The 27,520-nt window shown below is 42.1% G+C and overlaps 2 protein-coding genes and 1 long non-coding RNA gene across 4 annotated transcripts in view; 2 read left to right on the plus strand and 1 right to left on the minus strand.

Moving 5' to 3' along the window:
• The window catches only part of LOC130362057 (uncharacterized), a 48,064-nt gene extending 44,275 nt beyond the window's left edge, over positions 1-3,789 (minus strand). The window contains exon 1 of the long non-coding RNA XR_008891259.1: positions 3,759-3,789. This is a non-coding gene — a long non-coding RNA (uncharacterized LOC130362057). The remainder of the gene's footprint in view (positions 1-3,758) is intronic.
• On the plus strand, positions 942-10,697 carry LOC130362053 (nuclear receptor subfamily 0 group B member 2-like). 2 transcript variants are annotated; one of them, XM_056565956.1, is made up of 3 exons: positions 942-991; positions 5,246-5,977; positions 9,733-10,697. In XM_056565956.1, exons 2-3 carry the CDS (start codon positions 5,425-5,427, stop codon positions 9,972-9,974), a joined length of 795 nt encoding a protein of 264 aa, XP_056421931.1. In that variant the 5' UTR covers positions 942-991; positions 5,246-5,424; the 3' UTR covers positions 9,975-10,697. The 2 variants fall into 2 exon arrangements, with proteins under 2 accessions (XP_056421931.1, XP_056421930.1); XM_056565955.1 differs by lacking the exon at positions 942-991 and having other exon boundaries at positions 4,707-5,977.
• A 14,482-nt stretch (positions 10,698-25,179) lies between these two features.
• BCKDHB (branched chain keto acid dehydrogenase E1 subunit beta) overlaps positions 25,180-27,520 on the plus strand; it is a 181,361-nt gene continuing 179,020 nt past the window's right edge. Inside the window, exons 1-2 of the mRNA XM_056565954.1 lie at positions 25,180-25,415; positions 27,385-27,462. Coding sequence (XP_056421929.1) covers positions 25,256-25,415; positions 27,385-27,462 — 238 coding nt within the window. The 5' untranslated portion in view covers positions 25,180-25,255. The remainder of the gene's footprint in view (positions 25,416-27,384; positions 27,463-27,520) is intronic.

Below are 27,520 nucleotides of genomic sequence, written 5' to 3' on the forward strand. Positions count from 1 at the left end.
GTATGGGTGTCATGTATCTATAATACTAATGCATAAAGTATCCATTTCATACTCATCTGAAAGTGGCCATATACTAAAAATGATTTTTATAGTGGCAGTCTATGGGTAAAAATTAAATTTCTCACTGATAGAAATTGTTTCCTTCCATCTGAAATGTTTATACCTTCCTCTATAAATCATCATTATCACTAGGACTAGAGTTGAATTTTGAAAAGTTCAGTTCGCCGGACTTGTCAAACTTTTCGGAAATCGTGAGTTTGGTTCGGCTTAAACTTGCAATAAAATAAACCCCTTTTAGGAATGTATAAATGTATAAAACACTGTTAGGAATGTATTCAAGTAGTTTTAAAGTGTTTTTAAGGCTCAGCTATGACGACATGCAGGAACACATGATAACTATTAGAGCTCGCCCATTTTTTAGGCTTATATACACCAAAATAAAGCGGCATAAATTATCCCTTTTTGCGTGGTAGAGATGACAGCACAATGAGTACTGAAGGTGTTTCCTGAAATCTATTATATTTACAGCTTTGTTGACAGCCCCTGTGTTTCCCCGAAAATACACCCTACCCCGAAAATAGGCCCTAGCTGTATTATCAGGGTGGGCTGCAACTCCCAGCATGCTGGGAGTTGTAGTTTTGCAACAGCTGGAGGTCCGCAGGTTGAAGACCACTGACCTAGACAATGCCCGGGCTGCAAATATTAAAAAACAAACTTAAACTTACCTTCGTCCTCCGTTCCCCCGTTACTAAGGAACCAGCCTTACTGTTCTCCGCTGTTATCACTGCTTCCTGGTGTTGGAACGTCACAGATCCTTCAGCCTATCACCGGCCGCAGCAATGTCCCGCCTCTGCCGATGATAGGCTGAGCCCACTGTGATGTAAGAAGCCGTCCGGTGATAGGCTGAAGGATCTGTGACGTCCCAACACCAGGAAGCAGCAAGAACAGCGGAGGGACCGGTGCCTTAGCAACGGGGGAACGGAGGATGAAGGTAAGTTTAAGTTAAAGTTTGTTTTGTAATACCCTATTTGCAGCCCGGGCACAGGAATAGATACAGCGCAGTGGGCGATCATTATTTGGGGGGGGGGGGGATAAGCTGCGCTTGCGGGGGACAAACGATTGTTACCCCAATGTGGGGTGCTGGGCTGATAAACCGGCGGGGGGGGGGGGACGTTGGGCTTCAGAGCTGCGCCCATCACATGATAATAATGGGGGGGGGGTTTGTAAATACAGTGGAACCGCCATGTTGTTTAATGTGCATACCGTACTGTAAATAAGTAAGCCCTACCCTGAAAATAGGCCCTAGTGCGTTTTTTGTGGCTAAAAGTAATATAAGACCCGGTCCTATTTTCGGAGAAACACGGTAGTTGCCACTTGAATACACTTTGTGGGTAAGTGGCACTGACCAATTCACCTCACCTGCTACTGTAGCTGGTTCAGGAACACTATTAAAGTGACAAATCACTACTGTGTTGACAGACCCTATAGGTATATAGGTGCCGCTTGAATATGCTTTGTGGGTGGGTGGCACAGATCACAGCACCTCACTGACTACTGTATAGGTATATGCAGGTATGAGCCTTGAAAAAGGCTTTGGATTTGTGGTAGCAAAAGATGAGCCTTCAGAGGCTGTGATTAGGATGTCTCCTTATATGCTGTTTTAGTGTATAGGAGCCCCTATAGTATTCTTGCATGGGGATTGAATCCTGTTGACACACACACACAAGGTCTCTATTTCAAATCTGTATCTCTTTATCTTTCTAATCACTAACTCTTCCTATTTCTTCTCTCTCCCTCTCCAGCAGTTCTGCTGCTCTGAATGCAGTAGGTGAAGTCACTGCCATTTATCTGTGTAAAATGCCCTCCCCCTTGTTGTGTCCTATTGGCCTTTGTGCTGATTAACACAGTAAGCAGGATATCACATGATAGACCTGGGATGTCCTGACATCATCTCACCACTCCCTGGCCGCCCTGCTTCTTCCATCTGCCCCCCCCCCTCCCAAAAAAAACAACGTTTCCACGTTTTTTTGCACTATTTACCGGTTCGTACGAGCTGAATCGGTAAAGGCTCGAGTGTTCGCGGAGCCTGAAAATTCCTAAAGTTTGGGTTGAATCCAGGTTTGCCGGATTCGGCTCGTTCATCTCTAACTAGGACAGTAGCATATAATGGTCATAGCTAGTTATCGGATCCTGAGGCTAATAATTTTTCAGGTCGAGGATTCAATAAAAGGCTGGGTCTGGAGCACACAGAAAATCCCTTTACATCTTTTTGGTTGTGCTGTTTATGTCGGACTTCAATATTTTTTGATGAGTCGTGTCTCAATCCTGAATTTGGTGGGGGTCTCAGCATGACATGTTAAAAGTTTTTTTTTTTCATAACAGCAATGCTTCAAGAATCATTTACATTATTGTATGTGTATGAGAGGGCATTTAATGAACAACCGCAAGAATAATCGTTTGCTCAATCCCCTCCAAATAACTTACAGCTGTAACTCGAAAAAAGTGTTGAATGGCGCTCATTACAGGCAAATTATACACCTGTGTAAAAGGAAATTTACTCACAGGGTTCATGTTAAAATGGTTAGTAAGAAACACATTATCTTTGCATTGAATGGAAATTTAAAACCTCTAAATGATCTAAATGTCGTTAAGCTGTTTATAGTCTTCAGATAATTAGGTTGTGTGACAATGGAAACAGTGATAAGACAAGTCTTGTGACTTGCAGTTCACATTGAAAGCTAGCTTAAAATCTGAACTAGATGTTGTTTTTTGAATGCAAAAGCAAACACAAAAAATGCAGCAACACTGTATTGGCACTATAATATGCAAGCACTCAACTGGTGCCAGAAAGTTAAACAGATTTGTAAATTACTTCTATTAAAAAATCTTAATCCTTCCAGGACTTATTAGCTGCTGAATACTACAGAGGAAATTATTTTCTTTTTGGAACACAGTGCTATCTGCTGACATCATGACCACAGTGCTCTCTTCTGACATCTCTGTCCATTTTAGGAACTGTCCAGAGCAGCATCTGTTTTCTATGGGGATTTTCTCTTACTCTGGACAGTTCTTAAAACGGACAGAGGTGTCAGCAGAGAGCACTATGGTCATGATGTCAGTAGAGAGCTCTGTGTTCCAAAAAAGAAAAGAATTTCCTCTGTAGTATTCAGCAGTTAAGAAGTACTGGAAGGATTAAGATTTTTTATAGAAGTAATTTACAAATCTGTTTAACTTTCTGGCACCAGTTGATTAAAAAAAAAAAAAAAGTTTTCCACCGGAGTACCCCTCTACTTCTATTTTTAAATCAACTCGTGCCAGAAAGTTAAAATGATTTGTAAATTACTTCTATTAAAAAATCTTAATCCTTCCACGGCTTATAAGGTGCTGTATGCTCCACAGGAAGTTCTTTTCTTTTTTAAATTATTTTCTGTTTGACCACAGTGCTCTCTACTGACACCTCTCTCCATGGCAGGAACTGTCCAGAGCAGGAGAAAATCCCCATAGCAAACCTATCCTGCTCTAGACAGTTCCTGATGTGGACAGAGGTGTCAGCAGAGAGCACTGTGGTCAGACAGAAAAGAAATTCAAAAAGAAAAGAACTTCCTGTGGATCATACAGCAGCTGATGACTGGAAGGATTAAGCTTTTTAAATAGAAGTAATTTACAAATCTGTTTAACTTTCTGGCACCAGTTGATGTAACACATTGTTTTCCACCGGAGTACCCCTTTAAATCACGTAACTGCTGTATTTGCCATACTTCTGAAAAGAGATTCTTCTACATTTTGGATGGATGCCTAAAGAAGGGTAGCTAGGCTTTACTGGTTGGTAATCTGAAAGAAAGAAAGGATAAACATAAAAAACAAACAAAATAAAGTGCTGAACCTGGAAATCAATGAGAAAAAAGAAATGCAGCATGATCACAACTTAATTTGCTTTTTAAAGGGGTCAGCCAGGATAAGAAATACAATGCCACATCTGTCCTCTGGTTTTGTGTGGTATTGCAGTTTTTTAGGCAGCCCTTTACTTCTTCCTGAGTTAGGTGACCTGTACTGGGAAGTATACCTTATCGAGCTGTATTTTACCTGGTATTTCATTTTCACCTGTGAATACAGCAGAGAAGAACGTGTTTAATAAGTTCACTAATTCCTCATCATCGCCAATAATTCCTCCCTCATTTCTTTTTAAAAGGCCAACAATTTCAGTTTTAACCTTTTTATTATTTATGTAATGAGGTTAGGTCCTATGTGGCACAAAATCTGCTGCTCCGATCAGCATACACACAGGGCTACCTGGCAGCAGCCCCGTGTGTTCAGTGAGGTTTGGAGGCGGGGCCGTGTGTCGGAGTGTGGCCCCGCATCTAAATCTCACTGAAAAACACAGGGCTGCCGTCGAGCATCCCTGTGTGTATGCTGAGAGAATAGGCAGTGTATTTCTTGCTGTGTAAGCGCTATGTGGGACCCGACCCTAAAACATCATTTTGGGTTAGTTTTCCTCTTTTTGCCAATGAGTCTTTGTCTCCAGTTTTGCTGCTTTTGGGTAGGGTCACACGTGCCGTATTTTGCTGCATATTTGCTGCTGCCTATTTTCTTACCCATTAAAGTAAATAGGTAGCAAAATTAGCTGCAGACATTTGTTTCTATAGCTTTTTAATGCACCATCCTGTTTCAGTAGCTTAAATGCTTTCTTGTTTTGCTATTTATTACATTATTCATTTATTCTTGTTTTTTTGGAAATGATCCCAGTCTATAATGTTAAAGGATTCTCTAACACAAACATAATGCAATGTGACATATTGCAACATCTTTCCCAAACTTTATATCTTACAAACCTTTTTTAACCAGTGAATGGCTAGAACTGTCCTATAGACTCACTTACAAGTGGGGCACACCACAAGCTGTACATTATGTGTGGTCAAACAATTCTCAACAAGAAGTGACAGTATCAGTAATATCTTTTAAATGACAAAATAATCTTAAAAGATTGTGCAACAAAGCTAAAATAGCAAGCCATTATTAAGTAGTTTTTCTGTACTTTGTGGTCTGGCAATTGCTCTTTCAAGGTCTGATTAGGCAGCCTCAGAATGGCAGGAATACATTGAGTGCTGGCAGCCTCTAAGTGTCCTTGATATCATGGCACAGCTTTCCACCATATCAGAGTGATATGAGCAGGTAAACAACACACTTTCTTACTGTTCTTTTCCTATCTGTGATCAGTCACTCATTCAGATAATTTTAACTCTTTCAGATAGGACAAAACCACACCTTAAATGATTATGAATGAAAACACTCTAGTAAGAATAAAGTTCAAGGCAACTCTAACACACCACATGGTCACATTACTGCTGAGCATATAAAAGATCACATCCTCTACTAATGACACAGGGAGACTGAACTGTTTCACATCAATCCAGGTACAACACTAAAATGGCTTGTAGGTCTGAAAGACCAGGAACATGTCAATGCAAACTAGATCCAGTCAACAGTATTCTTTTCCAAATGCTTAATTCAGGAAGCACGGCAAGAACAAATCTTCACCAACACATCTGTAACCCAAACAGGGGATGTCCGTGTGATGGCAACCGGAAAGTGATACTCAAGAATCCTGATGTTATCTGCAAAAAAGCATCAGAAGTCTTATTAAAGACCGTGACTTTTATAAGAAATTTACCGTCCTTCTATCAGCTGCTCCAGGATGACCAGATCCTGCTAGTAAGGAAGTGCTGGGTTCCACTTTTTGCCTTAGGATTGGCTCAAGAGAAAGTTGATTTTGAATGGGAAGAGCTTTCTATGCCCAGTCTATTAAAGAAAATACTGCTAAATCAGTCATCTAATGCTGGTGAGATCACATTTCCATCAGATGCTGGAGTGCCCTATAAAGAAGTGCAAAGACTGCAGATGTTTCTTCACAAACTCTGGAGCTTGGACATTTGCACAAAGGAATATGCCTACCTAAAAGGCATGGTGCTGTTTAACCCAGGTAAGTTTTGTTGCTGATGTATAAATGTGTTGACACACACAATTTAATATACCAGGCAGTGAAGCCACCTTTTATCAGAATATTGTGTCACAAAATATGTACCACCACATATTTTGACAACATTCTCTCTATTATAAAAATAGAACCAGAATAAAATGGTACCTGTTGGGGGACATTAATCACAGTGTTTAAAACGTTACTCTGGGCGCACAAAAAGTCACACATGCGTCTAAGGACTTTTTTGGGGGACTTTTGTAGGTATGCGAACAGCCTTACCTAAGCAGCTTTTAGTGCTCACTTTGCAGTGGTCGAGAATTCACGATGTGCGAGTGCTGCACTAAGGCAAAAAATAAAATAAATAAAAAAGTTGCAAGTCAACTCCAGGTCTGACCTGCTAACAAAACTGCCTGTGGTAAGCAATTAAAAAAAATAAAAAAAAAGTTGCATAAAAAGTCTTTACTGCAACTTTTGTATTTTGCTTATGTGCATCAAATTTATCTACCCCGTGTTAGTATGATAAATATGTAGGACACAAGCAAAACTAAAGCACAAATAAAAGGACATCGGAACTCGCTTACTAAATACAGCAATGATAAATGTCCCTCTATATTCTGCTGCCTGGAGACGGATTTAAAATATTATTTCATTTCTCGATGGCAGCACTCCTCCTATTTAAGACTTAAGAGTCCTGCCAGATGATGTTGGGGGAGAGAAGGATTGGGATGCTGACCTTTTATTTTCTGGGAGATAACCCACTATCAGAGGTATCTGACAGTGGCGCAACTCCCCTAATCCCCAATGTTCATGTTTATAGGGTAAATAGAAGAGAGAGCTGTTGTCGAAATCAATTTTAAGCTTTTAAAAGGTATATAAGCACTTTTATTTAGGTACAATTAAAGCATTAAAAAAGTAATACAGGTATAATCAGGAAATTGAATTCTCGATTTTAAAGGGGTACTCCGGCCCTAAGACATCTTATCCCCTATCCAATCGCTCGGGGTCTGATAAACCACGATCACGGGGCCGTGACAGCCGCCACACCCCCTCCCATAGGCTTGCATTGAGGGGGCGGAGCAGTGATGTCACGATACTCCGGCCCCGTGATTCATCAGACCAGGAGCGATGTTCGCTCCGGAGGCTGATTATAGCGGGGTGCTGCATGAAAGATCAGGCATCTTATCCCCTATCCTTTGGATAAGGGGATAAGATGTCTTAGGGCCGGAGTCCCCCTTTTAATAAATTTATCCTGTTGGTGTATGATAGTTAGTCTTTTACACATGTTTTCTGGCAAATAAAAGTTGCAGATTTTTATGCAAAACTTTAGCAACTTTTTGCTAGTTTTACACCACACAAAATTTTGAACAATTGGAAGGGGTTTAGAGGGAGGGTATGCAGAATAGGTACGGCTTATGACCGAATATGGCAAATTAACTATAGCCAGTCAATCTCATAAAACAAAATTAATGTTTTCAAAAAGTGGAAAGTGATCAGATTCCAGATTCAGAGCCTAATATTTGTTGTTGATTTGAAATCACATAATCATTATGATAATTCGCCACGAATGAGCATTAAAGCTGGTCATAGATACATTGTTTTAATGGCTTAACGTTTGTTATCTGGCCAAATTAGGGAAATAAGTAAAAGATTGTCTGTACACGTAGAGAAGAAAGATAACGCACTCACCAATCCAGGGAACATGAGCAGCTTTATTCTGGAACATGCACGGAAACAGACATCATGCAGGTAACATTCCAATTCAGCGTGGGGTCAGGGGAGCGGGCGAGTGGAGCACAGGTGTCATGGAGAAGGAGGCCGAATGAAGTGTTACCTATGATGCACATACCCCACACCTGTGCTCCACTCGCCCGCTCCCCTGACCCCACGCTGAAATGGAATGTTACCTGCATGATGTCTGTTTCTGTGCATGTTCCAGAATAAAGCTGCTCATGTTCCCTGGATGGGTAAGTGCGTTATCTTTCTTCTTTACGTGTACATTCTACATTGGTTCTCTGCACCTGCACCCCACATCAGGAACTGGGTCATTGAGCACTTTAGTCCTAGCTGTGTGTATCCAGGTATTTCCGCAGTGGTGCCGCTGCCCGAATTTTCTTCTGTTTGTATACTCCTTAAAATTGGCTGTTTTGGAAGTTAATGGCAACATTAGAAAGTAAAACAAGTGGATGATGAAGGTATATATTTCTTTCCGGAAATTTTACACAAATTTTACATAAACAGAAATTTGAGGCAAAATTGGCCCAATATCTAAATTGCATTTTCAAGACCAAGTACTTCAGAGTTGAAAAGTAAATGTCTTACTCTCAGTAATTCCAGTTATGGTCACCTAATTGAGAACCAACATTTTCAGAAGAACCTACTGCAGTGTGGCATGGCAAATAATATACTGCTTTTATCTTTAACCAATTGGCATTTATAAAATTGTAAAAATATTTGATTATAATCTAAACAACATTGCAATTGTCCTAATCACCTTCCAATATGAAAAGTAAAATAGAACTGAATTTGTGCTTTTTTTGAAAGTTTCTTAATGCTGAATCACAGGATATGTTATTAGATGTTACGGTATCATATGAAATGCCCACTATAACCTTTCTAAAAGTATATATTAATAAAAAAACGTGTATTTATTGTCACACAAGAAAGGTCTAAGCCAGAGAAATAAATATGTAAATTAGACTTATCTAGTCAATAATATGATTTATGGGAAAATTATAATTCAGTTACAGTTTATATAAAACAAATAAAATCTAAGTCTGGGAACATGCTGAGGGAAGGAGTACAATATTTGAATGCTAAAGAAATAGTATTTGGATGTTTAGGTCCAGGCATATTTAGAATTTTGTGATAGGTAATTCTTAGCCGATTATACTATTGTGGATGGGTTGGGATACGTGCAGAGTTACTGTGACAATCGGCTGAGGAGGCTGGTAGAGCAAGGAGCTGTCACATTATCTCACTTCAACCAGGACCTTGTCATAAACTGTATTTAGACTGTGATATGAGATTCCTATCAAATGTACTGATCATAGGGCTATTCTTGATATATATTTAACAGCTCATCCTTATTACTGTATAGTAAGCACAAGAGCTACTGTATATGTGCAATAGGTCAAAGAGGAAAAAGAGGTAGTAACTGCAGGATACTAATAATAAGTAACATATAAAAGGGAGTCCAGCACAAAAGGTTGCAGAAATAATCTTTAAGGTATGTTCACACGTACAGGATCTGCTGAATCTTTTGCTGCATATTTTCTGCAGTTGATTCTACTACTTATTGAAGTTAATGGATAGCAAATCAGCTGCACAAAATATCCAGCAGATCCTGTACGTGTTAACGTACCCTAAAAATGTATTTCTTCATCAAATGTGCAGGATACAGAGAACAGTGGATAAAAGGTTACGCGTTTCTGGTGCACATGGCACCCTTAGGCATACCAGGTATGACTAAGGGTGCCATATGTACCAGGGACACGTAACTTTTTATTCACTGTTCTCTGTGTCCTGCACGCTTGACATGGAAATACATTTTGAAGATTTTTACCTGCAACCTTTTGCACAGGTCTCACTTTCAAATGTTTCTCTATATATGGTGCTCTATATATGGTACTGAACAATAAGTAACAATTATTTGAAAATTGTAGAAAGGGGGCCTTTCTAGTAATTCAGCTGATAACTTTGTACTCCTATAAACTGTTATATGTATACATTTCTTAACATTTTATTTCATCTGTCTTTAGGAATCAAAGGTATGAGATTCCCCCAGTATGTTTATACCCTACAACTGGAGGCTCAACAAACATTGATGGAGTTCACATCAATGATGCAGAACATGAGTCAAGGCCGTTTCACATGGATGCTGGAGGCCCTGGACATTCTAAAAGCCATTGATTCTGAAGTTATCACAGAACTTTTTTTTAGACCAATCTCTGGGGAGATTAATTTGGAAGATTTATTGCTTGAAACACTATTTTTCAGCTAGAATGAAATGCTAACGAATCTAAAAATGTGAATTCATTTGTTATAAGTTAAATAAGTATGTTATTACAGAATAACTTGCTACACAAAAAAAAAAAAAAACAAGCTAGATATTGCTTTAGAAAATATGTTGGTATTTCCTGCTGATAAATTGGTAGAGGAGCACTATATGCAGGATTATCTATATATAAATAAGGCAATGCAAAATGCACATTTAGACGAAAAAGCTTCAATTGCTTTGAACAAGCACCTGAGATCAACCAGAGCTGATATCTTCTATAGGAAAGTAACAGGGAGTGGATCTGTCAAATCAAAAAGGCCCAACAACATTTAAATGGGTCGTCCAGGATTAGAAAAATGCTGCTGATTAAAAATGAGAAAAATGCAGCTTAAAATACGGTTGAGCTGAGCTGCAATACCAGATACAACCAGTGGTGAGAAGTGGTGCAGTTTTTGCAAGAAGAAAGCATTTTTCTAATCCTGGACACGATTTTAAAAGGAGTTGCACAAAGCTTTAAAAGAAACTGACATTATTCATGCCCATTTAAAGCCAATGTATATTTGTGTTGTATATGCCTGTATTTAGGCTTGTATAATGAATGTCTCTAGTTTGTGTTATTCCCTTATTCCTATTACTATTTAGGGATCTATTAAAACCTTATGTGGGATCTATGAATGTTGCACTTTTCACAAAATAATGTTTATTTATTTATTTTTAATATTATTATAAAGCCACATAAAATATTTTATTAATAAACAAACTTTGTGTTTGTGTTTTTTTTTTAAACCTACTGAATAGCTATAAGTGTGTCAAACCAACAACTATTTGATGGCCATTCAAACCCTCAAAACTAAAGCCTCCTTTCCAGGGCCGGACAGGCCATTGGGCCCAGCTGGCATTTGCCCGGTGGGCCGGGTCGTCTGCTGTGCTGTCTATCTGCCCTGACCCATGACTTTTTTTTTATTAAAACAATTGCGGCCGCTCTGTCCGAGGAGAAGAGGGCTTCGCTCTGGGTCGGTCCCCAGGCCCCAAGTACACCAAGCTGGGACAGGGACCCTGCCACTTTAAGAGTAGCAGACATCCGTGCGCAGGCACGCCCCTGACGTCACAGACATGTCCCTGCCCCAGCTGCTCCGCTCCAAGCAGGAGGGAAGCTCAGAGCTACTCACTGCTGCCACCAAGACCTGCAGCCTGACGAGCCTCATCTATGGTGAGAAGGGCAGTTGATTGGGGGTCAGTCTGGATGGAAGTCTGGGAGTGTAAATGAACAGTCTGAAGGAGGAGGGGTCATAGGATTGTAGAGAAGTGGACAGAGGGGTCTGGGTGAGACAGAGGGGTCACAGGTCAAAGGATTGTGAACAAGGAGGGGTCTGGGGAGGGACAGAAGAGTGCAAAGGAGGTGGGGGGGGGGGGGGGCGGTGCAGAGGGGTCTGGGAAGGGGCAAAAGATTGTACAGGAGGGTGGACAGAGGGGTCTAGGGGGTCAAAGGAATGTACAGGAGGAGGGGACAGTGGACTGAGAAAGGGGAGGGACAGAGGGATCTGGGGGAAGCACAGAGGAGTGTGGAGAATGGGACAGAGGGGTCTGGGGGAAGCACAGAGGAGTGTGGAGAATGGGACAGAGGGGTCTGGGGGTGGAGGGAAGAAATGTTAAGAGGAGAAGGGGACAGAGGATTCTGTGGGGGACTTATGGGTCTGGAGAGCAGAGGGGACTAAGGGAGGACTCGGGTCTGTAGGAGGCAGAAGTGTCCGGGGGGACTTAGGGGTCTGAATGAAGAGGGTAGAGATGGGTCTGGGGGGACTTAGGGCTCGTCCACACTATGGACATTCTGCCAGCGAAATTCTGCTTGCAGCGGAGTCTCATTGTTTTCAATGGGATACTGATGCATTGTGCACATTGCGTAATCACTGCAGGGCAATTCTGCCATTGGAATGGACATCCACCCAACCATAAGCATGTTCATTCTTTGGGCAGAATTTACCCAGAATGCATTGCCAGCAGCACGTGCTGCAAGTGGACATTCAACCGATTGAATGTCCGTAGTATGGATGAGCCCTTAGGGGTCTGAAGGAGGTGGGGAAGATGGGTCTGGGGTGACTTTGGGGTCTGAGGGAGAAAAGTAAAGGAATGGGATTCTGCCATACAGAAGAAACAGTGTGGGACAGTATTATTTTCAGGTGGCACAGTATATGGCAGGGTTAAAATAATTATTGTCTCCATCCATAGGATGAGGATCTGCTGTCAAAGTAAAGAACCAATGGTGTCGGGGTGTCAGACTCTGCAGAGAAGATGCAGCTGGAAGAAGACTCGGTGATCTGAACCAGATGAAGAAGAAGAGGAAAGACAACAGAGAAGATGTCATTCAAGTCACTAATTTATTGTGTGTTCTGTCTGACTGTCCCATCACTACTATAGTCACTTGTAAGTTCTACAGTGACGATGGGTGACACTGTACTCCAATCTGTGGCTCTTGAACCAAGGTGATTTTAGACTATGCAGCCCATTTTATTTTGGTGGAATGCATAGTCTAGTATGCCGGGCCTATTTTTGGTCCCAGTCCGGCCCTGCATCTTGCTACCTCCCTTGGACTAAAACCTACTTTTAGGGTACATTCACATGTACAGGATCTGCAGCATATTTTCTGCAGCTGATTTTGCTACCCATTTAAGTCAATGAGTGGCAGAATCAGCAACAGATCCTCTACATGTGAACATACTCTTAGTGTGTTGGTGTCCATATGAAAGTTAACCACTGATGAACAGTAAAAAAAGCCCTCAACCGCTGTTTGCACATTAAAATCAATGGCTCTGTATTAGGCTATATACAGTATGTGCTATGCACAAATGGTTCTGAATACATGGCTGCCCACTTGGAGCACAAAAGGAACAATTTTCATGTCACGGCCCTCTATCAGAAAATGAAATGGTGTTTGGATCCTTTTAGACCTTATAGCCCTAACACTGCCACCTGCTGAACCAAGCTGAAAAAAACACAAACTGGTCATACACTGCCATCTAGTGCAGAGATCTCAACTTGGGTGAGCCCTAACAGAGCGATAAGTTAGAGCAGAAGGCCAGTGCAAAAATGGAAGTGGCCTTTTTACAGAGCATCGTTTATATGAAAAGGTATGGCTAAATATAGTCAGATCCTGAGCATGTGAGAGGCCACCTGAACAGCGAGTAGTTACTGAAGCCTTTTAATGCGCCCTGTTGCTTACCTTGGCCAAGCCACATGCTCTGCTTCTCCTTCTTGCTACAGACTCTGGACACCATCCTTAGTATTGTCGAAGGCAGGAAAGGTTTAGGTGTACCCCATCAGGACTGCACGTGTGCAAATGCTGTTTTATTTAAGATCTATGCATGTCCCTGATTCCTGTTCTCCTCAAATCCCTGCCAGGCACCACCTGTATAAGAGCACTCCTCCCTTCCTGTGGTACCGGAGCAATAGTGAAGGTTTACTACTAGAGAGAGTATCTGCTGCTCTGATCTACCGTGTTCCTGACCCAAATCTGTTATCTGATTCTCCAGTGCATGACCTGATTGATGACCATGCCTCTGTCTGCTGATAAAGGCTGCTCCATCTGGCTGCTTCTAAGCTCCTCAGCTCTGCTGTTCTAATAAGTCCAGCTCAGCTAAAATACCAATTCTGCTCTACTTTATTATGAGCTGCTCTAATACCATCTATGCTTGGTACCTGGGCTGTCTGGCCAACTGCCACTTAATAGGGACCACTCTTGCGGTAGCAACCTGGTGTCTCCCTGGCAGCTGAAGTCCAGCTTTCTTATCCTGGAGGGGGATAAAGGGTAAAACCAGGGGAACATTTAGGCCGCGTTCACACAACAGAAATTCCGCACAGAATTCCACATGAATTCTCCACGTGGAATTTTGCCTAAATTCACTGCCAATAAACTTTACTAGGATTCTGAAAGGATATTCACACAGCAGAATTTCTGCAGCAGGCGTTCAACTGCGGAAATCCCACATTCTGCGGTCCAGGAAAAATATAAGTCTGGTCTTATATTTTTCCAGACTTCAGCTGTGAAATCCCATTGGAGACAATGGGGCTTGATTTTTGCCGAATTCGTGCGGAGAAAAAACAAGCCCTGATATGTACATGGAAAACTGAAAGGTGAGGTGATAAAAATGAAAGTGAAAAAATGAAATCAAACCTGTGTCCTTAAGGGGTTAAATAAAGTCTATCTTTTTCTGAGAAGCGGAATCATGCGGAATTCATGTAAAAAATTTCCGCACAACTTCCGCAAATAATTAGAAACTGTGAAATTCTGCACAGAACCAATGCGGATGCAGAATTCATTCAGATATTCCCAAGTTTGGCCAAAAGCCAAACCAGTAAGTGGTACACCTGGTCCACACCCATTGGGGCGTTAAAAAGCATAAGTCATCAGATTGGCTATGCATCCTTTATGCCTCAGCAACAGTGCAAGAATACTGGAGGGTATAACTGTTTCATATAATTGCCTAAAAAGGTAACAAAAGGTAATTGAAAAAAATGACAAGGGAAGCATTCTGAATACAAGAGAATAGAAGTCCTACAAAAGCAGGTCATGACACATCAGATACCCAAAGGAAAGTGGCACAATCCTAAAAATTTTTTGAAGAATCAAGACCTAGGATCAACCACTCAGATAAGGACCAGCTTATGTCTGTATCATGTGCAAAAGCGTATCTCACCAGCCACCAAACCTGTCGTATGATAGGTACAATAAAACTGAAGAACCCTGAGAAGAGGAGAAAATTTGTAACACCCTAAAGGGAGAGAGAGGAAAGGTACTGAGGATTGGTGTATGATATCACAGATAGAGAAAGAACACTGGTGAGTCAGCAAAGGTTAGCCAGGCTGCAAGATCGCTGTGAATCTGTCCACTCATCTATTGAGAGCTCCTCTACTCTGCAAAGGAAGAGTATTTCTTAATACCACTCCAATATTGTCGAGGGTTGCATATCTTTCCAGTGCTGATGTACAACTGTACGGGCCACCATCAGCATGAAATGGGCAAACCCTAGAGGGATCCTTGCAGGACAGAGGGAGTACAGATAACAAAAGCGTTTTACGATCTTTAAAGGGGTACGCCGCTGCTCAGCGTTTGGAACAAACATGTTCCGAACACTGGAGCCGGTGCGGGAAGCTCGTGACGTCATAGCCCTGCCCCCTCCTGATGCTACGCCCCACCCCCTCAATACCCCTTTAAGGAGGTCCACAGCAGAAACTGACTTTACAAGTGTCCCTTCTCCCCATCAAAACACAGACAATAGTGCACAGGACCACAAAATATGGGACATGGTACCCAGGTCTCCACAATGCATGCATAGGTAAGTAGCAAAGTGCTAAATTTTACACAGAACAGTAGGAACTTTGTACCAGCATGTCCAGATTTTATAGTTAGTCTCTTGCTCCTTCGGCGAAAAGGGACATTGTACCTGGAACCTTGCAGGTGCCTTTTGGCCCGGAGGCGAAGGGTTTGGTTTGTTGTGGGGCCTCTCTCCATTTGAAGAAGGGCTTATGATAGACCGCATCCTCGTGCAGGTTTTTCTGTGTGAACACTTGCACTTACCTCGGCTCTTGCCCCTTGCAAGATATAGATAACTTATGACACAACATGAAAGCAGTGGTCCAGTCAGAGGCGGAGAAAGTCATTTGTAACTCCCTCTCCCAAGCCTGAGAAAAGGGGGGGGGGGGGAGTGTGTAAAATTGTCCATGAAAATACTATAAATTTGTGAAACAGCCCTTGTTACAAGGAATGGAAGTAGAGTCTTTCCCAACCTCAGACCGGCAATGTGTGCCTCCACAAAGTGTCTCAACTGTAAATATTTCATATATCTAGCAGGCGAGCAGAGACCCTAGTTAAGCAACAAGAAATCACTAAAACATGGAACTCTGTAAGGGCAGACTAGCCACAGAAAATAACTCCAGTGGGCCCCTGCAGGAGTCACTGACTAGAAATAGGGGGAGAAGGGCAGTACAAAGAACCAATATATAGCACCAATGGGGAGAGAAGGCACTCAATCTAGAAAAGGAATGAAAGTCCAGAACTCGGGGCAGGAATCAGAGTCAGGCCAGGATCACCAACAGGAACTGGTGACCACTAAAACAGCAGAGCCTGGACAGTTAAATTATAATTTGCCAAGAGGTTAGTCCAGGATGATTTAAACTTCCAGGCAACCTTCTAAGCCTAAGAGTAGCACGATTAGAAGATGTACTGGAAGTGCCATGCAGGATGTCCTGATACTGACAAACTCTTCTGCCCGAGAGTAAAACAGCAGATCCCAGACAGTTAAATCATACTTTACCATGACATTGGTCCAGCAGCAGGATGTTTGATACTCCTGTGTAAGAAGCTAGTAGAGACATAAAAGAGCAGCATATTTTCTTATATGTGTTCCTGCTTATGGTGCCATCACAGAAATAAGACTCAACACACTAGGTCAGGGACAACTGAATATAAGAGATGGAACCTTCAGGGTGGTAACCAAAGAGGAAATGCCAGATTCAAGAGATATACAGGGAAATTTCCGAAGACTTGAGCAGAGGAAAAGTTGACCAGTTACCCATAACAACCAATCAGATCACTTATTCCATTTTTACCAAACTCAGTGTTTCACAACCAGTGTGCCTCCAGCTGTTGCAAAAGTACAACTCCCAGCGTGCGCTGATAGACCGTACATGCTGGGAGTTGTAGTTTTGCAACAGCTGGATGTCCCCCCCCCCCCCAATGTGAACGTACAGGGTACACTCACATGGGCAGAGATTTACAGTAAGTATTTACAGCAAATTTTCTGCAGCAGCTCAAACTGCCAGCGAGAAACTACTGTGAACCCCCGCCCGTGCGACTGTACCCTAAAAACACTACACTACAATAACAAAAAATAAAAAGTAAAAAACACTACTTATACACATACCCCTACACAGCCCCCCTCCCCAATAAAAATGAAAAACATCAGGTACACCACTGTTTCCAAAACGGAGGCTCCAGCTGTTGCAAAACAACTACTCCCAGTATTACCAGACAGCCACTGACTGTCCAGGCATGCTGGGAGTTTTACAACAGCTGGAGGCCCCCTGTTTGGGAATCACTGGCGTAGAATACCCCTATGTCCACCCCTATGCAAGTCCCTAATTCAGGCCTCAAATGCGCATGGCGCTCTCACTTTGGAGCCCTGTCGTATTTCTAGGCAACAGTTTAGGGTCACATATGGGGTATCCCCGTACTCGGGAGAAATTGTGTTACAAATTTTGGGGGGTATTTTCTGCTTTTACCCTTTTTAAAAATGTTAAATTTTTGGGAAAAGAAGCATTTTAGGTAAAAAAAAAAATTTTTTTTTTTACATATGCAAAAGTCGTGAAACACCTGTGGGGTATTAAGGTTCACTTAACCCCTTGTTACGTTCCCTGAGGGGTCTAGTTTCCAAAATGGTATGCCATGTGTTTTTTTTTTTTTTTTTTTTGCTGTTCTGGCACCATAGGGGCTTCCTAAATGCGGCATGCCCCCAGAGCAAAATTTGCTTTCAAAAAGCCAAATGTGACTCCTCTTCTGAGACCTGTAGTGCGCCAGCAGAGCACTTTTCATCCCCATATGGGGTGTTTTCTGAATCGGGAGAAATTGGGCTTCAAATTTTGGGGGGTATTTTCTGCTTTAACCCTTTGTAAAAATGTAAATTCTTTGGGAAACCAAGCATTTTAGGTAAAATTTTTTTTTCTTTTTACACATGCAAAAGTTGTGAAACCCCTGTGGGGTATTAAGGTTCGCTTTACCCCTTGTTACGTTCCCCAAGGGGTCTAATTTCCAAAATGGTATGCCATATAGTTTTTTTTTTGCTGTCCTGGCACCATAGGGGCTTCCTAAATGCGGCATGCCCCCAGAGCAAAATTTCCTTCAAAAAAGCCAAATGTGACTCCTTCTCTTCTGAGACCTGTAGTGCTCCAGCAGAGCCCTTTTCACCCCTATATGGGGTGTTTTCTGAATCGGGAGAAATTGGGCTTCAAATTTTGGGGGGTATTTTCTGCTATTACCCTTTTTAAAAATGTAAAACTTTTGGGAAACCAAGCATTTTAGGGAAATTTTTTTTTTTTTTTTTTTTACATATGCAAAAGTCGTGAATCACCTGTGGGGTATTAAGGTTTACTTTACCCATAGTTATGTTCCCCGAGGGGTCTAGTTTACAAAATGGTATGCCATGTGGTTTTTTTTGCTGTTCTGGCACCATAGGGGCTTCCTAAAAGGTGACATGCCCCCCAAAAACCATTTGTCGCTCCTTCCCTTCTGAGCCCTCTACTGCGCCCGACGAACAATTAACATAGACATATGAGGTATGTGCTTACTCGAGAAAAATTGGGTTTCAAATTCAAGTAAAAATTTTCTCCTTTTTACCCCTTGCAAAAATTCAAAAATTGGGTCTACAAGAACATGCGAGTGTAAAAAATGAAGATTGTGAATTTTCTCCTTCACTTTGCTGCTATTCCTGTGAAACACCTAAAGGGTTAAAACGCTGACTGAATGTCATTTTGAATACTTTGGGGGGTGCAGTTTTTATAATGGGGTAATTTATGGGGTATTTCTAATATGAAGACCCTTCAAATCCACTTCAAACCTGAACTGGTCCCTGAAAAAAAGCGAGTTTCAAAATTTTGTGAAAATTTGGAAAATTGCTGCTGAACTTTGAAGCCCTCTGGTGTCTTCCAAAAGTAAAAACACATCAATTTTATGATGCAAACATAAAGTAGACATATTGTTTATGTGAATAAAAAAAATAATTATGTGGAATATCCATTTTCCTTTCAAGCAGAGAGCTTCAAAGTTAGAAAAATGCTACATTTTCAAATTTTTCATCACATTTTGGGATTTTTCCCCAAGAAAGGATGCAAGTTACCACAAAATTTTACCACTATGTTAACGTAGAATATGTCACGAAAAAACAATCTCGGAATCAGAATGATTACTAAAAGCATTCCAGATTTATTAATGTTTAAAGTGACAGTGGTCAGAATAGCAAAAAATGGCCGAGTCCTTAAGGTGAAAAAGGGCTCAGTCCTTAAGGGGTTAACATAGTGGTAAATTTTCATTGTTACTTGCATCCTTTCTTGGTGAAAAATCCCCAAATTTTATGAAAATCTTGAAAATTTTGCATTTTTTGAACTTTGAAACTCTCTGCTTGTAAGGAAAATGGATATTCCAAATAAATTATATGTTGATTAAAAAATACAATGGGAGAGATTTATCAAAGCTGTCTATGTCCCGCATCAATATAGACCAAACTACAGAGCGTTAGGCTGGTCTATTGTGCTCCAAATTTATCAAAAGGCACACGGCTCTTGATAAATTCTGCGCACAGACTTCGGGATCTATGCTTTAGACTGTATCTAAACCTGCTCCAACATGGTCTGACATTTCAACGTTCTTTCAGCCGATGCGACTTGTCGCTGAAAAGTCGATTTTGATAAATTCAGCACCAATGCATTTTCCAATGCATTTCCGTCTAAAATAGACTAGAATGCATCATGTTCTAAAAATACTCTAAAGCAAAAGTTGCAAAAAAGTCGCACATATTTAGACTGCGACTTTCTGTGCAACAAATTTAGACAGGAAGAAACTGTCTAAATCCTTTGATAAATCTCCCCCAATATGTCTACTTTATGTTGGCATCATAAAGTTGACATGTTTTTACTTTTTGAAGACATTAGAGGGCTTCAAAGTATATCAGCAATTTTCACGAAAAATTCAAAATCTGAATTTTTCAGGGACCAGTCTAGTTTGAAGTGGATTTGAGGGGCCTTTCTGTGAGAAATACCCCACAAATGACCACATTAAAAGCCCCGCAAAATTTGTAGCCCAATTTCTCTCGAGTCAGGAAATACCTCATGTTGACGTAAAGTGCTTTGCAGGTGCACAACACGGCTCAAGAGGGAAAGAGCAACTGTGGGATTTTGGAGAGTGAATTTTGCTGAAATGATTTTTGGGGGGCATGTTGAATTTAGGGAGCACCCATGGTGCCAGAACAGCAAAAAAAAAAAAAACACATGGCACAATATTTGGGAAACTACACCCCCCAAGGAACGTAACAAGGGGTATAGTGAGCATTAAGACTTCACAGGTGTTTGACAGGTTTGCGTTGAAGTTGGATGTGAAAATGGAAAATGTAATTTTTAACACTAAAATGATGGTGTTATTCCAAATTTTTCATTCTCATGTAGGGTAATAGGAGAAAATGGACCCCAAAATGTGAAGCCTAATTTCTCCCGAGTAAGGAAATACCCCATATGTGGACATAAAGTGCTCTGCTGGCGCAGTACAGGTCTCAGAACTGAAGAAGCGCCATTGGGCTTTTGGAGAATTTGTTTGGAATTGTTCGGAAACTACACCCCTCATGGAATGTAATAAGAGGTGCAGTGAGCATTTACACCCTCCGGCGTTTGACAGATCTTTGGAACAATAGGCTGTGTAAATGAAAAATAAAATTTTTAATTTTGACGGACCACTGTTCAAAAAATCTGTTTGACCCTTGTGGGGTGTAAATGCTCACTGTACACCTTATTACTTTCCATGAGGCGTGTAGTTTCCAAAATGGGTCACATGTGGGGGGAGGGCACTGTTCTGGCACCATGGGGGCTTTGTAAACGCACATTGCCTTCAAATCCAGCCAAACTCTCCAAAAGCCCAATGGCGCTCCTCTTCTGAGCCCTGTAGTGCACCCGCAGAGCACTTTCGGTCCACATATGGAGTATTTATATACTCAGAAGAAATGGTGTTACAAATCTTGGGGGACTGTTTCTCCTATTACCCTTTGTGAAAATAAAAAAATTAGGGTAACGCCAGCATTTTAGTGAAAAAAAACAAAATTTTAATTTTCACGTCCAACTTTAATGAAAATCTGTTAAACACATGTGGGGTGTTAAGGCTCACTATACCTACCCCTTGTTGCGTTCCGTGAGGGGTGTAGTTTCCAAAATGCTGTCATATTAGGCTGTTTTTTTTTTGCATTTATGTCAGAACCGTTGCATCAGCCACCTCTGTGCAAATCACCAATATAGGCCTCAAATGTACATGGTGCATGAGCCCTGTTGTGCGTCCGCAGATCACTTTACACCCAAATATGGGGTATTTCCGTAAATTGCATTACAAATTTTGGCAGTCGTTTTTTCCTTTTACCTCTTGTGAAAATGAAAAGTATGGGACAACACCAGCATGTTAGTGTAAACTTTTTTGTTTTTTTACACTAACATACTGGTGTAGACCCCAACTTTTCCATTTCATAAGGGGTAAAAAGAGAAAAAGTCCCCCAAAATTTGTAACGCAATTTCTCCCGAGTACGGAAATACCCCATATGTGGCTCTAAACTGTTTCCTTGAAATACGACAGGACTCTGAAGTGAGAGAGCACCATGCGCATTTGAGGCCTAAATTAGGCATCTGCACAGGGGCGGACCCCTATGCAAGTGTTACAATTGCCTCCGCCCAGTGTTTCCCAAACAGGGAGCCTCCAGCTGTCAATGGCTGTCTGGCAATGCTGGGTGTTGGTTGTGCACCAGTTGGAGGCTCCTTTTTGGAAACCTTGCTGCACGAGGCCTTTTCAATTTTTATGGGGGGGGGGGGACGACGACGACGACGACTGTGTAGGGGTATGTCTATATGTAGTGTTTTATCCTTTATTTTGTGTTGAGTAGTGTAATGTTTTTAGGGTACCTTCACATGGGTGGGGGTTCACAGCGAGTTTCCCGCTGGGAGTTTGAGCTGCGGTGGAAAATTTGACGCAGCTCAAACTTGCAACAGAAAACTCACTGTAAACCCCCGCACCTGTGAATGTACCCTGTACAGCTGTTGCAAAACTAAAACTCTCAGCATGGACTGACAGCAATGCATGCTTGGGGTTATAGTTTTGCCACAGCTGGAGGCACACTGGAGAGGAAACACGGACAAACTCACTCCTATCCCTTCAGGGGGATCGGGGCTGTGTCAGACAGCCCCGATCCCCCTTATTTTCCTGGGTTACCGGAGACCCGTATGACCCGGAATCGCTGCAAATGGCTGGTCTAAATCGCTGCTCCTCAGGACCACCCTCGGCAATGTCACGGGATATCTGCTGAATGATTTCAGCAGGCATTCCAGTCCGGTCCCCGCCCGGCGAGCGGCAGGGACCGGAAATGTTCAGGGAGTACAGGTACGCCGTGAGTCCTTAAGGATCGGGGATGCTGGACGTATGCATACGCCCTGCATCCCCAAGAGGTTAAAGGACAGCTACAATTTAAGACTGGTTCTACATAATACTTTTTTCTGTGTTTTGGTGCAAGTTTGATGTGATTTTTAGCAAATTTGCAATTGTATAAACTATCCCCATTAATGCAGCAATTTCAGCAAAAACACAGCAGAAAAAGCAAGAAAATACATCAAAAACATGGAAAGAGCACTTAGTGTACCACAGCCTAACCCTCCGTCTAATAGTAATAATGTTAATAAAATTATAATTTAACAAACTAAACTGAATATACTGCATTACATATATGTGGTTCTAAAGGTCACCATGTATGGATATTGTCATGAAGCCAATGGCCAATGTACAAACTACAAAGTCCTGCTAAATATCTAAAAGGGTAGTAGTATAATAGTTAGTATTGCTGAAATACACCTTAAGGATACAGGGCATAAATGTACGCCCTCTGCTCTCGCTCCCTTTCTATGACACGCGCTCAGGAGCTGAATGCACGTCATAGCAGGATAGTCCTGACGGCTAATGCTTGACATCACTGTTCACAGTGATGTCTGGCATTAAATGGGTACTGCGGCCCTAATACATCTTATCCCCTATCCAAAGGATAGGGGATAAGATATCTGATCGCGGGGGTCCTGCCGCTGGGGACCCGCGCAATCTGTCATTCAGCACCCACCTTTGCAAGCTCTCTGCAGTGCTGGAGGCTCCGAGTGTACAGAGTGACGACCACGCGGCCGGAGTATCAGATATCTTATCTCCTATCCTTTGGATAGGGGATAAGATGTATTAGGGCCGGAGTACCCCTTTAATTCCTTAGACACAGCGATCAAAGTTTGTGACATTGCGGGGTCCCGATCAGCTGAGAGGACAGCAGAAGGGCTGTTATCTGCTTCCTTGCCGTCCAACTGGTGCTCCAATGCTCTAGGAAACCATGATTGCTTGGAACAAAGGAGCGCCGAAAACACTGATCAATGCATGACACAAAAATGCATGACACAGAAATAGTGTAAGAAAGGTTAACATTTTTTTTTTTATAAATGTAAACAAAAATAAACATATGAGATATTGCCATGCACGTAGATGTCCAAACTATTAAAATATAACATTCATTAAAACACACGGTCAATGGCGTAAACATTAAAAAAAATAAAGTCTAGAATTGCGTATTTTTGGGCACTTCATATACCATAAAATATGTATAAAAAGCGATCAAAAAGTGGAATAAAAAAAAACCATACCAACAACAACAGATCAGGGCGCAAAAATGAGCCCTCACACATCTCCTTATACGGAAACATACAAAAGTTATAGGGGTGAGAAGAGGACACTTTTTAACATACTAACTTTTGTACGAAAGTAGTAAAAAAAATATATATATATAATTTGGGTATCATCGTAACCGTACGCACCTACAAAATATAGTTTGTAATTTTTACCGAAAAGTGCACTACATAGAAACAGAAGTCCCAAAAGTTACAAAAATCGCGTTGTTTTTTTAATTTTGCCCCACAAATAATATTTTTTAGTTTTATCTTAGATTTTGTGGTAAAATAACAAAGTACAATTAGTGGTGAAAAAAGAAGCCCTCCAATAAGTCTGTAAGTGCAAAAATGAACAATCCCTGCTTTCTTAAAGGGGTACTCCTTTACTATAATTTTTTTGCGGTGAATTTGGTGTGGTTTGGACGTTTTGTAGTTTGTTTACCTTTGTCGAGATTTGTTTGTGCCTCATTTTTCATCTGTTGTCTTTGTGTCCTGTGTGTTTCTTTTTCTTACCTTCTTTCTGTTCCGTGTTCTCCTAAAACTACATTTCCCATCACGTTTTTGCGGCTGCAGTCGTCATTTACTGGTCTTTTTTTTTTTTTTTCCTGTACCAGTTTCTTGTAGAATCCACCCTTGTTTCGCCTTCCTAATTTACTTATTCCGCCCATTGTTTGTCTCTTTCTCCTTGTTGTTATGCCCCTTTGCCTCATTGCTTCATTTTTGTCTGATGACTGGTCATGTGTCTTTGCTGTGGTCATGTGATTATATCATGTGACCGCTGCATAGTCTTTTCAATTGCTTCCTGGTTGTTGCAAACAATAACCAAAACTCACCACATGTCCAATCAGACGTTAAAAAACCGAAAAATTCAAAACCCACCAACACACTCGCCTAACTACATACACTAATCAATGAACATCTGGGGAAATGTCAGCGCAAGCGGCATAGTTTACGAAAGGCGCATGCGCATAGTTTACAGATGGTGTTGCTAGGGATGCTGATCTACACACGGAACTACATCAAAAGAAGTCCCAAATGTATCAAGCGGCACAACACTGCGCAAGCGCATAACACACCGGGTAATTTGAAGATCGAGAGTAGATAAAAAAAATATAAAAAAAATAAAAACAGGAGGAACACAACCTGAATAAAATGAGAATAATTAACAGAGGGGTGCCAACAGGAACGCCAGACCGATGCCGGAACACGTCAGAGCCACCTGGGAAATCGTGACATCACGAGCAAGACATGGCTGACCAATGGGAAGGAAGCCGTGTTCGAGACTCACAGGACAGAGCCAAAACTACAAGACTTCCGCCCACAACTAACAGTAAGTAAAAAAATAGCAACATATACAATGTTTTTAATTTAAAAAAATAACCCATACATACACATAATATACACTTTACATAGGCAAAAAAAGACAGGCACGGGAGTACCCCTTTAAGGGTATTTGTATATATATATATATATATATATATATATATATATATATATATATATATATCTGTGTGTGTTTATTTATGTATATGTACATAAACACAACAACGCAATGTGTCAGTCATGTGACCCGTATAGGACGCAGCGCCCCTCCCGTCCTGTCAGTCCTGCTCTTCTCCCTTCTCACCTTACAGACCCGCTCAGCTCCCCCCAGCGGTTGGTGACGTCACAAAGATGCTACAGCCGCGCCCCGCCAATACTGCTCGACTATTGGTTGAAGCCGATTCCACCTCTTATTTACTATAGGACTCTCTGGACCAATGGGAAGCGTCGTGCCCTAGCTCCGCCTCCTGCGCGTTGTTCAGATGTTGCTAGCCCTAAACATGGCGGCGCTGAGGATTGTGACAAGTACTGGAAGCCGGGCGGCTAAGTGCATTTTGCGATGGGATCGGCGCAGTGTGCAGTCACAGAGCAGATCGGTTGCACATTTTACCTTCCTGCCGGACCCCGAGCCCACCGAATATGGTGAGAATACGTGCAGTATACTGTTATGTCTGAGCTATGGTATGGGAGAAGTAATACTACACATCTGAGCGTCACATGACAGATCCAAAGCATCAGATCACAGGATATATTGAGAGTTATCCATAGGGTTGCCATGGTTACTTTGACATAGTAGCTGGTTAGTGCTGTGGGTCCTTGGGTGACATTGCTGATTGCTTCCAGCTGTGACTGGTGACCACAATTTACAATGTCACCTCTGGGAAGCTATGACTGAACAGGTTCTCCAGGAAGGTACAGTATGCACAATGTCGGCTGATCTTGAAGACAGACAGGCAGTGTATCCTAAGCAGGGTGCCTCCAGCTGTTGCAAAACTACAACTCCCAGCATGCTCGGACAGCCGTTGGCTGTCCGGGCATGCTGGGAGTTGTAGTTTTGCAACAACTGGAGGCACCCTGCTTGGAAAACATTAGAATAACCCTTTTGAGTGGTGACAGCCCCTGTGAGTCTCCACTGTGTTATATCTCAATTGGGACCAGAGCTCGGCTATTTGCCAGTAGTACACACACAGGACTTATCTTCCCCTTACATCTCTGGCCAATCACAGCACATACATTAAAAATTGCATCAAAAACTGGTCTCCCTACAAAGAATACATAATTTATAACAGACTGACAATCTGGCCCCTTTCACACTGCCGGTATGCCCCGTCAAACTCCCCAACGGCCATAATTTTGATGGGTCTTAACAGCCAATAATGGGCCCCGATGAACTCCATTATAATCATTGGGGTCCGTCAAGTGCCGTTATTTTCGGTGAGAATAGCGGGAGAAAAAGATGGTGCTAACTAGGGATCGACCGATTATCGGTTTTGCCGATATTATCAGCCGATATTCACGATTTTGGATGTTATCGGTATCGGCAATTACCTTGCCGATAGTCCAATGATGCAACGCCCCCACCGCACCGCACCCCCCCCCCACCGCACCGCCCCAGCCAGAGACCACCGCTTCCCCATTGCCTCCCCCATCCCCGGTTTTATAATTACCAGTTTCCCGGGGTCCGCGCTACTTCTGGCTTCTCGGAATATTGGTATAAGTTATCAGCTATCGGCCTTAACCTCCACAGATTATCGGTATTGGCCCTAAAAAATCGATATCGGTCGATCCCTAGTGCAAACACTATACACCGCTGTGTGAATGTAGTCTAAGGGTACGTTCACACAAGCGGATCCCCAACACGTATTATGCTGCGGATCCGCCGCTGAAGGACCGCTGTATGCTGCCTTTACAGGTTCCGCCGCTACAAGCAGACACACTGCGAAGTGCGCGTTGCCGTGCGTATGCGCAGTATACTTGCACATCGCGGCAGCACTCAGCCTAGCTCATAGAGCAGGGGGAGCGGCCTCGATGTGTGCGAGTACACCGCGCTGGGGATCCGCTCGTGTTAATGTACCCTTAATGTGGTCTGTATATGGGGGGTGTTTGCTCTATATTCCCCTCTGCTATGCCATGACATAGTGCTGAAGAATGTGCACTAGACCGGACAGTATTTACACAAGGGACATCTGCCCAGAACTTTATAGGTCGTAAGAGAGAGGGCCAGTTTACACTGAGAAATTCCTGAGCGGAATCCGCTTTCAGCAGCTTCCCACTGCTGTCAATGGGATTCCGCTGTGCAGTTCACATTATGTTGTTTCCACTGCGGAAGTGGATTCCACCATAAGAATGAGCATGTTCATCCTTTCGGCAGAATTCCGGGCAAGCTGCATTGCCGTCAGTGGGGACTGCGCACACCCATGCTGTCATAGCACTGATTGATATCATCGCCACTCTCTGCACTCGGAATTTCCGCTTAAAATTTCACCAGACAGATTTTCTCAGTGTAAACTGGCCCATAAGAGGGAAGCATTGATTTACCTTTCAGGCACAGTATAGAGCTTGTGGAGGGTGACAGGAATCTTAATGACCATTTTGACTTTTTTTTTTGCAGGATCAACTCAGAAAATGAACCTTTTCCAGGCTGTACAAAGTGCATTGGATAATACACTATCGAAGGATCCAACTGCAGGTATAAAACAGATGAAATGGGCTTGCATAGTTTCTTTTTGAATTTTTCTGTCTGACCA

This window comes from Hyla sarda, chromosome 3, assembly GCF_029499605.1.
Source record: "Hyla sarda isolate aHylSar1 chromosome 3, aHylSar1.hap1, whole genome shotgun sequence".
In the NCBI taxonomy this organism is placed as follows: domain Eukaryota; kingdom Metazoa; phylum Chordata; class Amphibia; order Anura; family Hylidae; genus Hyla; species Hyla sarda.

What these genes read in the sequence shown, in the direction of transcription:
- LOC130362053 (XM_056565956.1), top strand. Translation starts at nt 5,425, where the DNA reads ATGGCTTGTAGGTCTGAAAGACCAGGAACATGTCAATGCAAACTAGAT. An exon ending in CATGGTGCTGTTTAACCCAG is followed by an intron (nt 5,978 to 9,732) that starts GTAAGTTTTGTT and finishes ATCTGTCTTTAG; the next exon opens with GAATCAAAGGTATGAGATTC.